At 43.2% G+C, this 13,910-nt stretch overlaps 1 protein-coding gene across 11 annotated transcripts in view; it reads left to right on the forward strand.

The window, feature by feature from the left end:
* Positions 1-13,910, forward strand: part of CREB5 (cAMP responsive element binding protein 5) — a 480,741-nt gene that overhangs the window by 451,986 nt on the left and 14,845 nt on the right. For all 11 annotated transcript variants that reach the window (XM_042968884.1, XM_042968866.1, XM_042968875.1 and 8 more), the window contains one exon: positions 12,521-12,838. In XM_042968884.1, coding sequence (XP_042824818.1) covers positions 12,521-12,838 — 318 coding nt within the window. The remainder of the gene's footprint in view (positions 1-12,520; positions 12,839-13,910) is intronic.

Consider the following 13,910-nt stretch of genomic DNA (forward strand, 5'->3'; position numbering starts at 1 on the left):
ACAGTTTGCCTTAATCTCGTATCCACTTCTCTTTTAGAATTATCCTGCCTTATCATTGTAAATTAATAAATACAAATATTAGAGCACTTGGGTGGAGTGTGTTTTCCACTTCCAACTAGAGCTGACTTCCTTTCTCTCTTTTTACTCTTCTCTAGGTCTGCTTCCCTTCCCTCTATGCTTTTGCTTCTTTCCTTCCTTCCTCCACCAAGCTCTTTATTATCCATAAGATTTCTTCTAACCAGATGAGCTGTCAGGTTGCGCCACAAAGAACATCAGGTTCAAATCCCTTCTCTGTTTACAAAAAAACAAAAACAAAAACACCAATTCAAAGGGATACATGTACCCCGATGGTTATAGCAGCATTATTTACAACAGCCAAATTATGGAAGCAGACCAAGTATCCATCTAACGATGAATGGATAGAGAAGATACACAATGGAATATTATTCAGCCATAAAAAAGAATGAAATATTGCCATTTGCAATGACATGGATGGAGCTACAGTATAATGCTAAGTGAAATAAGTCAGTCAGAGAAAGACAAATACCATATGATTTCACTCATGTGGAATTTGAGAAACAAAACGAGCAGAGAGAAAATGAGAGAGAGACTGGAGACAAGCCAAGAAACAGACTCTTAAGTATTTAGAACAAACTGATGGTTTACCAGAGGGGAGGTGGGTGAGGGATGTCTGAAATAGGTGATGGGGATTAAGGAGTGCCCTTGTCCTGATGAGCACCCAGTGATGCATAAATTGTTGAATCACTGTATTGTACACTCGAAACTATCAATAGATGTTAACTATACTGGAATTAAGAAGAGCTTCTAACATCTACAAAAATGAAAACAAAGGAAAATAAAATGATCTCAAAAACAAAACAAAACAGGGATGCCCTGGTGGCTCAGTTGGTTAAGCGTCCAACTTTGGCTCAGGCTATCATCTCACAGTTCATGAGTTCGAGCCCCACATCGGGCTCTGTGCTGACAGCTCAGAGCCTGGAGCCTGCTTTGGATCCTGTGTCTCCCTCTCTCTCTGTCTCTGCCCCTTCCCTGCTCACGCTCTGTCTCTCTCTCTCAAAAATAAATAGGCATTAAAAAAATATTTAAAAAAATAAAACCAAAATCCTTTCTCTGCACTAGCTTCCAAGCAGATGACTTAACATTTCTTCACAAGAATTTCCTACATCTTCAGAACATGGGGAGTGATCTTTGTTACCTACCGCAGAGGATTACTATCTGCAAAGTGTTTCGCTGTCTCTAGAAGGAAGGTACTGATTTAGGGCAAGCTACTATATTATTGTTAGTTCCTGGTGAGCAGTTGCTGAAGAGAAATTTGGAGACAGAAATGAAATTATTTGAGCTGGAAAGAAGACAGATCACGAAAATGATATTTTAAGCTTGTTAGGATCAATTCTTAGGTCATTTGCAATTAATAAACCAACGAGAACACTTTCTGTTTGGCGTTTTTAGAATGGTACTCAGTTGTGACAATATGATTTAAAGAGATGGTTCCACATTCTCCCATCTCCAAGCCCCCCATTACTTGTGTTTAGACAGTAAAATAGTGGATATAGATCTCTGGTTCGTTGAAATGTATACCACAGAGACAATAGAAACAAGCCATAAAAAGGTAGCTTAGCAAGGGCCTATAATTCCACTCTCAAAAAAATGCCCAATAGTTCACGGATCCTGTTGATCAGACCTCCTGAAACAAAAAAAGAAAAACTTCAGAGAAAACTCTAAACCTAGAGAAGAGCACAGAATACTTGATATTTGTCCATACCTGGTTACGAAGGGAATTTAAAAAACGCGTGTGAGAACCAACATGATTTGGATGCACCTCAGCTCAGAAGGAAGTTGTTTGTTATTCGCTTTTGGGTTGGAAGTGTTCTCTCCACAGCATCATCTTCTCAGGCCAGATTCACAAACTCTCCCTAAGCTTAACTTTCTATACATACACAAGTGGCTACATTCTCCGTGAGTTATAAATGGCTCCTCTTGGAAATGCCTTAAATGTAGACACATGGGGGTTAGAGAGGAAAGTCGATGTTTTGTTGTGGCTTCCCAAAGCCCAACTTTATTCTCTCTGGTGTGGTTTACCTAAAGTACCAAAGGTTGTGCTGTGAGAGCTTTTGTTGGCGAGGATGCATCTTCGTTCTGAGTCTCTTACAGGTTTCTCCTGGTCCTCCCCTCTCCGCTCAGTGAGACCAGGAAGCTCGTAAGTGGCGTCAAGGATTCTCGATGCGCTCAGAGCCTGGGGGCTGTTTATAGATGCGCTGTTGTGTTGTCCAAGGGCCACTGAGTTGAGCACCCTATAATCCAGATCATCCAGAGACAGACCTGGAACTCTTCTTGGTATAGAAGAACCAGATGGCATAGTAGAACCGTCACAACTGGCTGATTCAGTTGTTGGTCCAATGGCTCTAGACCACTAACACTTGCAAAGTCCCCAGTGGAGGCTAAGCAGCACTTTGGGAATCAGAGTTTATTGCAATCTCTCTCTCCCTCTCTCTGTCTCTCCCCCCCCACCCCCTCCACTACCACCGACTCCTCTCCCTCTTCCCCTCTTCCCATGTCAGTGTTAACACACTTTAGGGAACTCAGGCAGGGATCAGATCTAGAGGCAACGGAGACATGAAGGACTAGAATGTACCATTACCACTTGACCAAGGAGAAAGACAGAATTGAACACACATAGAACATGCTACACAGACTTGGGAATAGATACCAAGGGACAGGACACCTTATATTTCATACAATCTGCTACCCGTAATGAGAGAGAAATACCTAGAGACTGCTTCTTACTATGATAAGTTTGTGGTCCCCTTGGCCAGACACCTTATGTCTCCGACAGACAGTAGCACACATCTTGCCATCTTCCAACGACTGCAATGAAGCTGGAGGACGACACTGTAGAACAGCTCTCTTGGGCAAGTCTCCTCAGGACCAGGCAGAGATGTGTCCAAGAAGGCCGGTCTAATCCCCTGGGGGCCTTGTAGTCAGACTTTCAGACTCGGGAGTTCAAATATCTGCATTACTAAGGAATATCCTCTGGCAATAGAGCAAGGATGAGGGGGACAGTGCCCACTCCACATAGCTGTCCTTGAAAGGGCATGGGGCACCATCTGCTGGGGAACCCGGTGACATGGTGGTTACTTGGCTGCTCTACCTGAGAGGCACATTGTCAAGACCTGGATGTCCTACCCCTGGCATCACGGTGACATTGTTCGCCATGATGGTCACCAAAGACTGCCGTACGTTATCAAGGGTACGAGTTATGTAGCTGAAGTCGACCACTGTCCCTCTTGGCTGCGATGATAGGAAGTGTCACAGTGAGGAGAAATCCTTTCTAGCACTCTTCATTGCACTACGTTTTGCCAAATAATTAGGTCACCCCATTCAGGAAGGGTCCTGGGATGCACATGTGGAGTGAAGCCTGCTGTGGGAACTTGAACTCTGAATTCTCTGACTCCTGTGCAATTAAAACCCCAAACTTAATGTTGCATTAGCATGGATTTTCCATAGCGAGTTACAAATGCAAAGTTCTATGTTTCATATATATTTTTCTAACATATGTTACTGCCTATGTTTCTGATTAAAAGCTCGTCCAAAATAAAATAACAAAGGATTACTTTTTTCCAATAGAACTTTCTTCTTCCATAAAAGCTGGAAATAAGCCCTCACCTAAAATTACCCAGGCTTGCAGGTGCTGGGTTTTTGGGGGGTGAGGAGTGTTTGCTAGTGAGACAAAGGGCATTATTCTCCCTGCAACCACCACCAGAAGGTGTTCTTTCTGTAGAGAAAATTATAGGCCAGCGCTTCAAAGACATTCCATGGTTAGGCACCACTCCTGGAGACTGGCAGGCGGCAGGCAGGCAGGCAATCAACAAATATTTATTCTAAGCCCACTGTGGATTCAGCACCTTTAAAATTGCCAGGGAAACCAGCCAGGAGACTGTAATATCTGCTAGAGCCAAGTCAGTACCCAAGGTCATCCCGTAGTGCTTAACGAGCTCGGTGACCCCAAAGTGGCAGGGACCCCTAGAACGATATAATAAGGCAGTCTCTCACTTCGGTACGGGGGTATCGATAGAATACGAAAATGAGACCCGAGAAAAGGCTCTTTAACTAAAGCTGATACTCGACAGGTGTCCGCACCCCCTCTCCTTTTAGCTCTCTCTTGACAGACACCCAGCCCCCGTTCACACACGACTACCACTGCCATCAGCACTATCAATACTCTGCCTAGAAGCTGAACCCAACTGGATTGATCAGATCATCAGATGTACGTTAAAACGAACACTTTCTCAAAATAGGATGTTCATCACAGTGCTATTACAGAGCGGGGGAGAGGCGCGTATGTCGGCCAGCTGAGAACTGGGATATTCCCCTGGAGAAGACGCAACACCTAGTAGGTGTGATGCCGAGATCTCCGAGAGAGGGGGCGGGAATACAGGGGACATGGACTTGTATGGCACACCTCACGGCCCGTGCGGAGGTGGACGAATGGGATTCTCACTCTCTTGCGTTCGGTCCTGATCCAGTTTTATCGACGCAGCCGAGAGTCACATCAGCTGGTTCGATGTGTGCCTTGCATCATGGTGCTTTACAAATTCACATGAAATTCCTGCGACCTCCGTTATTCCACCGATTCCACCGCCTTGGGACAGTCCTGGGGTTTTGCGTGTTTTGTTTTGTTTTGTTTGCTTCTGTTTTTGTTAAGCAAGCGTAAGAGGTTACCCGATCCCTGTTAAATGTCTCTCTTTAGACTCCTCGATGGCTTCTGTGTTTTCTCTGTAGTTTTTTTTTTTTATCTGAATCATTTTATTAATGTGCCACACATAGCTTATGGCACATCATGTAGAGAGATAAAGTAACATAAATAAGAATTCTAATACTTTTTTTAAATTTTTAATTACTTAATTTTTGTATATACAATTTATTGTCAAATTGGTTTCCATACAACACGTAGTGCTCATCCCAACGGTGCCTTCCTTAATGCCCATCACCCAGTTTCCCCTCTCCCCCACCCCCCTCATCAACCCTGGAGGCAAACTTCTCTGTAATTTTGAGCCAGCTAGAAGATGACAGAGTTCCAGGGAAAAGAGGGTACCAACGTCTTGCAGAGGAGTCAAAGTCCCTGAGACAGGGACTAAAATTCTGGCAGTGAAGGTAGCCGTTCTAGGGCAAAATATCTTTTTGGCTTTTATTACTCATAATGCAGTGTTTTACTTCAGGTGACATCAAATTGATATTAGTAATTCTCAGATGAAATCAAGAATTTCTGTTGACACCCTGTTGACAGATTCTTATTTTGCTTTATTTTTAAAATAGTTTTTTTTTAATTTTTTTTTTAACGTTTATTTATTTTTGAGACAGAGAGAGACAGAGCATGAACGGGGGAGGGGCAGAGAGAGAGGGAGACACAGAACCGGAAGCAGGCTCCAGGCTCTGAGCCATCAGCCCAGAGCCCGACGCGGGGCTCGAACTCACGGACCGCGAGATCGTGACCTGAGCCGAAGTCGGATGCTTAACCGACTGAGCCACCCAGGTGCCCCTATTTTTAAAATAGTTTTAATTGACATACAGACCATATGCAATCATGTAATCATGAGACCGCAAAATGTACATTTCGGTGGCATTTGCTACATTCAAAATATTGTACGGAGTCATCACCCTTATCTAGTTCCTGAACATTCTCGTGACCCCCAAAGAAAACTCTGCACTTATTAAGCTGTCGCTTTTCATTCTCCCCTCCCCTCAGGCCTGGGCAACCACTAATCTGTTTTCTCTGCGAATTTACCTATTCTAGATATTTTGTTTCAGATGAATCACACAAGATAAGACTTTTTGTGTCTGGCTTCTTTTATTAAACAGAATGTTTGTGAGATCCCTCCATGCTGTAGCATGTTCTTCACTCCTTCATTCATTCCTTTTAATGGGTGATGAATATTCCATTGTGCTTTATTATCCATTTTAAAAATCAAAAGTAAAGCGTATATTTTAATGCTAAGAAAAAAGTGTTTTTTAATACCACATTTTCTTATTTTTCATCAGAAACTGGTTTAACCGCCCAGAAAACGACTCCACCCTGTTCCACTAATTATTCTGTATATGCTTATGGTTTATATGACTTTCTTTCTTTAATTGTAGACATGCCTACAACTCACTTCTCCAGTAGATTCCCACCTCTTAGCTGACTTGAACTCAGATCCTTTCTCTCTGATTCTGCCCTCATGTGTTAGGCAGAGTAAGGCACCAGAGCCGAAGAGGTTTACTCACCTAAGGACCGAAAGCCGTCTTATCGCAGAATTTAAGACTGGCTCCTGCTGTCAGAACATCAGTTTGTTCTGAAATTCACTAAAATGTACATCCCCTTAAAACACTCACCATCCTGCTGAACTTATAAAAGGCAGCCACAGAGTCCAAGAGATGGCAGGGAGGTGGTAGGTATCGGAAATAAAATAATTCTCTAAGCGTGCGTTAATTAATTTCATTTAACAAGAATTTTCGAAGGCTCGCTTTTGCAAAACTGTAATTAATATATGATTTGGGTATTAATAGGAAAAAGGCTGGCAGGGAAATTGCTAAGGGGGTTGTTTGGCTTTTTAACCACCACAGTTTAACGTATGATCTAGCACTTAGGTCTGCTTTACCTCATTTTAGAAGTTGTATCCACAAGTGGAAAATGGGAGACTGAAATCAAACACCAAATCTTTTCCTTGCTTTTATTAAAACTGGTGGAGTTCTGCTTTTCTCATTCTTGTGAAATTCCCTTGCATCGTTTTCCCGTGTACTAGAGTAATGATTTATAATACTTTTTCTTTGTGTTTTTTACTAATTACACGATCTCTAATATTTTCAGAGTTAATGCTTTTTAATAACAACATGACAAAGAGTATGAATATTCTTTCCCGCTAGACTTTATAGCATCTTGCCCTTCCCAGGTACTCTCTCCTTCCAACCTGGGAGCCTTATTTGAATTGTACTCACCAAACCACACCGAAAGCAGAAATACTTAAATTATGAAACCATCAGAGCTGAGTTACATTGTGAAAGTTTTGAAAGAAGCATATTTTATTCCAAGCGATTAAGCCAGGTATAATTTTAGCTTATTATCTTAACGGAGATCCTGAAATAAATGTGCATTTTAAGATCCAGTAAGCGATTAGAGTTATACAGTCATTTCCAATGGACATCTTGAAGCCCAGATGTGAATCTGGACATCAAAACTATTTCTATCTTGGCAAAATAAAGCTCAAAGTTTATGTTACTGACCCACGGCACTATGTGACAGGTCTCTTTCTGCCCATCCCTATCCCTTCTCAAGTTTGGGAAGCATTTTGGAATCCAAACTGGCCACATGTAGTCATAAAATTCAGTGGAGAAATAGCAGGTTTTGTTTTTTTGATTTTTTGGTGTTTTTGTTTGTTTGTTTTTTACTAATTCAGAGACCTAAAATCAGAAATCCTTGATACTTAGAGTAAGTTAGTAGTCATTGATATTTCAAGTACACCTCTGGCTAAGGTTTCCAGTCTCACATCAGTGACCATTTGGACCTTTCAGAAGCCTGTGTTGACCCATCTCATCTGATCAGTGATGTTTGGGGACGAGAAAAAAAGAAGAAATTACATACATTTCAAGCCATACCTTGGGGGAGGCCACTGATGGCAGTTATCCTGTATTGGAAAGGAAATACGAACAGGGATTTTGCCCTATTTTTATGTAGACAGCCTCTTACTTGTGGTCAACTCAGCAACACTACATTTTGATGTTATCACATTCTTTTCTGGAACAAAACCCAACAGCCGTTTTTAATGAAAACCTTTCTCCAAAGAATGCTCCAATCTTCCCCCCACCCCCACCCAGCTGAATTTCAAATAATGTTTAATTCGGCTTGGCTTTCAGAGTCTGTAAAACATAAGCAATCAGCTGCGCCTTAGATGGAGAAGAAATGTTTTTACGGTTCCACAAATGTTTCTAATTGGCAAGAGAGAGTTGTTAATGGGAGATAAATTGCCTGCGGTGGGTGTGGGTGGGTGTGTCACGTGCGTGTGTGCTCACGCAGGCCCACAGGCAGGCACCCATGTGGCGGTAATGACGTGCGCGCCTACCTGGGCTTCACAAGGTGCCGCGCTGTGCAACCGCCCGAAGCTGGCCCTGGAAAAGGGGGCGTGGCTGAGCCCTGGTGGCCGAGCGCAGGACTGGACCAGGTAGATGGCTCGTTACTTACCAGGACTCAGATCCCGGGCAGCAGGCCCACCACTCTCCCAACGGGAACAGTGAGCAAGGATCTTGTAAAATACACAGACCGAAGGAAAATGACCCTTATTGACTGAAACCAGCTGTGTCCGGCTTCTCCTTGTCTCTACCGATTTGCTCTCTCAAATAAATGGATGTGGTGGAGGATGATAATACAGAGTAAACAGAATCATTTTTTTTTTCTTTCTTGCAGTCACACCTCAGTAAGAGCCCTGGTTTTTACAGGGGGAAAATATATGTTTATTTGCTCCTCAATTTTCCTCTCTCTCCCTTGCCTTTTCTTGGCATCGGGTGGAATGTTATTTAAAACAAGACGCAGTTCAGCTTCAAAAAGAAAAATCATTCTGGGAAATACAGCTTGGACTCATTTAATGGTGATTTATCATCCCGAAAAGAGTGGGGTACAAATATCTATATTTGGTATATTTTAATGGTTTACAGTGTAGTGATTCGTGTTGGTACCGGGACGCAGGGAGGCAGTAGGCTCTAAAACTTCGAGAAGTGCCCCAATAATTATTTCTCGGCACTGCTTTCCTTCAAACATGACACAGGCTGGTGCTTGGAGGGTGGTCTCAACCCCAAGGCCTGTGGGTCTCTAAGGGGTGCTCTCACGTCTTCATTTCCTTGCTGAATTGTGTGTGTGTGTTTCTCTCCAGAGCTTTGAAAAAGTTTTGTTGTTGGCGTCTCCCGTTTCCTTCAGGTAGGGGGCAAATAATGATGTGCCTAAGACAGTGCCTGGCGCACAGTAGAAGCTCCATAAATATTTGTTGAGGAAAGACTAGTTAAATGGAATATTGTAAGCCTCACTGGTATTGTTGTCTTGGCGTGAAACATGCAAGAATAGACTTGAGGCCATCGAGTAATTTCCCTTAACAGGACAAGCTAATTATTTGAGAGATGAAGATCTGGCGGATAGTATTTATTTGTCAGGCTCCATTTGCTCCTGATGAAAGGTGGAAAAGCTGTGTGTAGCACTGAAGGGATAACGTAGTGAACCACTACGAAACAGCTGTTCGGTTTTCCATCCTACTTTTTCAGGGGAAATGTATCCAGAGAGGGTTAATGCACCCTCCTTTTGCGAAAATTTTGCGAGGAGAAGCCAGGAGCTGAGAAAGGGAAAGAGCATTTCAGGCAAAAAGACTATCAAATGCAAAGGCCTTTGTGGCCTGTGTCGGAAGCGCAAGGGCTGATGGGAAGGCATGGCCACACTCCTCGGTGTCTGTGCATACCCCGTATCATCCTCTGAACATTAGAAAGACAAAAGGGTCATAACCTTTAGCGCTAGGAAGTGGGGCAGAAAAGAAGGACCCATGTACTTTTTCAGATCTGTGTGTCTGGGGCACAGGGCAGGGAGAAGACGAGTATTCCTTTTTCACTAAGGTAGCAAGGGAGATGATCGTGCTAATTCCATGATCCTTTGCTGCACTGGAGCTTCCTAGAAATTCTTACCATTCGCCCTTCCATCTGCCAAGTTTCGGGAAGAGTATCTCCCAGATCTGCAGTTGTGTGCTGAGACCATGCAGCAATGGCACCTTGCCTTGTCGTTTGATTGTAGGCCTGTCTCTTCTTTCTGCCTTTCTTTTGTTGATAAGGAGGTGGCATAACACAGTTTATAACGAGGTCTTTGGCAAGTGTGCATGGTATGCCTTCCGGCACCTTCTTTCTCGGTTTAGAAAACAGGCTCTGGGGTAAGCACACCTCTACACCTCTGTGGTGGTGGCTTGAGCTTGGGCAGGTGGCTTGGCCTCTCTTTTAGCCTTGCAGGACTGTTCTGAGGATGAGGTGAGTTAATGCTTGTAAAACATAGAATGGGGAGTGCCATGAAATGAGTGCTCAATTAATGCCTGCCGTTGTTATTAAGCCATTTGTCATGATAGAGAAAGGTGTCGAAGATACACTGTTAAAGAGAACAAAGGCAAGTTACTTGGGACTGGAGCTTAGAGGGGAAGGGTAGGCAGGTGTCTTTTAGTTTTTCACCTCATATTTTTATAGTAGTTGATTTTTTTTTACTACATAGCTGTATGTTGTTGTAATAACGAAACTTCAAAGAATAGTTGAGAAGGTCTATCAAGACCGCCCAACGTGTCAATTTCTAAACGTACAAAAGAAAACAACACACTGTGATTTCAATATAATCTTCTTCATAATTTTCTTCACCCTTAAGTTCGGAGATGTCATTTAGAAACATTTCTTGGGATAAAGAAACATGTATCTGAAGTCCAGGAATCGATTTTAGTTTTTACTTCGTATGCTAATGTTACACTGTGATGAAATTATTCTACTTATTCCTCTGTCTCCCCATATGCATATAGAGAGTTGTCTGGAATGCCATTCACCCACCAAATGCAAAGAATGCATTGGGGTCATTGGTTGCGGACTTCATCGTACTTGCAGGCATTGCTTAAATGTTTTATAATGAGCATTGTTATAAAAATAATGAAATCATTTCCAAAAATTAGAGATGAGGAGTATTAGTTCGCTTTTCCGTTTAGTAATAATACACACAATACCCTGCGCCTAATCTTTCCCAGGGATCCAGGAAGTTTAACTTCTGCAGGATTAATATGATGGAGGTCAGTAGCTGGTACTCAGGAAAGAGGAAGCAGGTAGGCTTAGTGGTTACTGAGACTGGATGCAGGAAATGTTTTCAATGATTATCTAATAATAAGATCTAGTCCGTCACATACTCCCCTCCCTTTTATTTTTCTTTTACAAGTGGGGGGCTCTTTGCGTTTGTTTACCTAAAGATTTTGATGAATTCAGTTGGCATTTATCAACAACTGACTCTAACCAGTTGAGAAATGCTAATATTAAACAGGGCTGGAACATGGTTGCTTTGACCCTCATTTAAATCTAACTCTTCCTTTTCACGGTGACTGCGCACCACCATCATTAATCAGATAAAATCACAAATCAGGGGAGAACTTGAGTCCTGTAGCAAATACTTCGTGAAGCCAGTGTGAGCTTGTCAACCAGACTATCATCCCTGCAGAAGATACATTTACAAGGAATAACTATATTATACAGTGCTTAGCACATTGTGCCCCTCAGGATATGATGATAATTGCCTATGTACAAGAAAAGGCAATTTTGAAGAAACTGTGACTAAGCTGATTACCAACTAACCGATTCTTTAAATCAGGGCCAGCAAACCATGGCCCATGGGCCCAATCTGGCCCAGTGCCTAATTTTGCACAGCACATGAGCTAAAAAATGGTTTTTACATTTTGAAATGATGAAAAGTCAAAAGTTGAATAGCATGTGAAAATTACACGGAATTCAACTTCCTCGCCCTAAATAAGTTGTATTAGAACACAGCACGCTCACTCCTCTGTATACCATCTGTTGCTGCTTTTGCACTGAAAGGGCAAAATTGAGTAGCTGCAACCGAGACTGTAAGGCATGTGGTGGTGAAAATATTTACCGTCCGATTCTTTATAGAAGCATTTTGCTGATCCCTGCTTTTAGATTCAGGTAGACGCTATTTGTGTACATGACTGTTTGCTTGTGAATGGACGATGCTTTGGGGTTAGAAGTACGACTGTTGATGTGGCCACCAAAGAAGCTATAGAATGCAATACTCCAAATGTTTCCACTTTCCTCCCTTCTTTCCCAAAGACCGGAAGAAAGTTATTGTGTGAGAAAAATTAGGTGATCGGGAGGGACCACGAGAAATATCATGGTAACAAATGGAGAAGACCTACATATTGCCATCAAAAGTTATATATCGTGAATTTCATGGAGCCCTAAAAGGGCTCCATACCATTCCCGTATTCTGAAACTTGAAATCGTTTCCTCTTTGTATTTGAGAAATATTTTGAGAGGAAGAAATCTCTTATTCTTGTGACCCTTACAAAACACAGCACCCTGTCAGATGAGCCCTTGGTTCGGTGGCATTGTATTGATTGGTTTTGTTTGGTTTACTCTTCCATTCAGCTGCCGATAGGATACGATGAATAATCGATAGTGGGAAATCAGTAGGAAATGCCTCTGGGTAGACTGTCTAACTCTTGACAGGGTGTCCTGCTCATTTGCTGTGACAGTTGAATTAACGTGTACACCTGACATTGGCCCTCCTACCTACTACAATATATATGAAAATTTGAAATTCACATAAGCCATACTGCCAACCAATAAAAAATTGTTAACAGTAGTACCATGACGTATCATGGAATTGAAAATATGAGTCATCGTTTCAAAATTCCTATTGTGTCCATGACTGACCTCAGTTGTCCCCTCTTGTTTTGTTCTGTTTCAGAGGTTGAAGGCCGCGTTGACTCACCACCCCGCTGCCATGTCAAATGGGAATATGAACACCATGGGACACATGATGGAAATGATGGGCTCCCGGCAGGACCAGACGCCACACCATCACATGCACTCGCACCCACATCAGCACCAGACGCTGCCAGCCCATCACCCCTACCCGCACCAGCACCAGCACCCAGCCCACCATCCTCACCCTCAACCCCATCACCAGCAGAACCACCCACATCATCACTCCCACCTTCACGCACACCCTGCACATCACCAGACCTCGCCACACCCACCCCTGCACTCCGGCAACCAAGCACAGGTAGACCCTTTTCATGATCTCTTTCCCCCTTGTTATCCGTGCAAGCTCTAACGCGGGGGCTCATTGGCAGCAACCTTGTGTGACGAGCTTGGGTGCTCTGTGTGACACTCTGGGGAGCTCTGTTCGTTTCCTGGGAGGTAATGATAACCTGCAAGACCTTCCCAGACCATAGTTTCTAGAAATAATATGGTAAATATCAGGCCTGGTCCCCGGGGGCAAATGTGAACCTCACGTCATGAAGTTAACTCTAAAAAAGGCGATACTGATGGGACGATTAGGAAGAATTTCAGCGTGTAAAGAAAGATTTGAATAGAGAATGAGAAAAATAAGTTAATTCCAGCCATGGTTTTGGCTGCAGTGCTTTAGAACATAGGCACTCGATTTTGTCACGTGTCAAATGGAAGTTAAATACCACGGACAGTCTTCCGAATAGCACCAAGTGTTAAAAATCTAAAGAGTAACAATTCCAGACAAAGAAGCTCGGTAATGGATGTTAGGGCATAAGGTGCTGTGTAAATGATGAAGAGAGGTGACTCATCCCACCTAATGTGAAATGCGTTGGAGGGAGTAGTCAGAGAGCCAAGCTCAGTAGATGATTGGTTCTAGAGAAAGGCCAAATCCCAGGGGTGGAGAGTCACCAGAAGTGGCTCGAAAGAAAGCCAGCTTTTAGACTCAACTGAAAGAGGGTTGGGGGACCAGGCAGACATTATGTCACCCAGCCCAAGAAGAGAGGCGGGTCCGTGTACCCGGGTAAGTTTTGGTAAGTGGACAAAGGGCATGTCTAGGAGAATGGCTAGCCTTAGACACTTTGGATCTTCAAGCAGGATGACCTTTGTCAGTCCCCTCCACCCATTCCACACTGCCGGGTTCTAACCAGCTGGGTCAGAGTGGTGTTGGGAACTTGGGTTCGCCAAATATAACACTTATTCACCGTCTCTTCCATCGTCTGCCTCTGGACCTCACACTAGGCAGTTTTTGAGCTCTTGAACCCCCTCCTCTTACACACACCAAACTTGGACAGCCATCTGCAAAATGGGTCATTCACAAGCAACTCTCTGATCCATTCAATAGA

Source organism: Panthera tigris, chromosome A2, assembly GCF_018350195.1.
Source record: "Panthera tigris isolate Pti1 chromosome A2, P.tigris_Pti1_mat1.1, whole genome shotgun sequence".
Classification (NCBI taxonomy): Eukaryota; Metazoa; Chordata; class Mammalia; order Carnivora; family Felidae; genus Panthera; species Panthera tigris.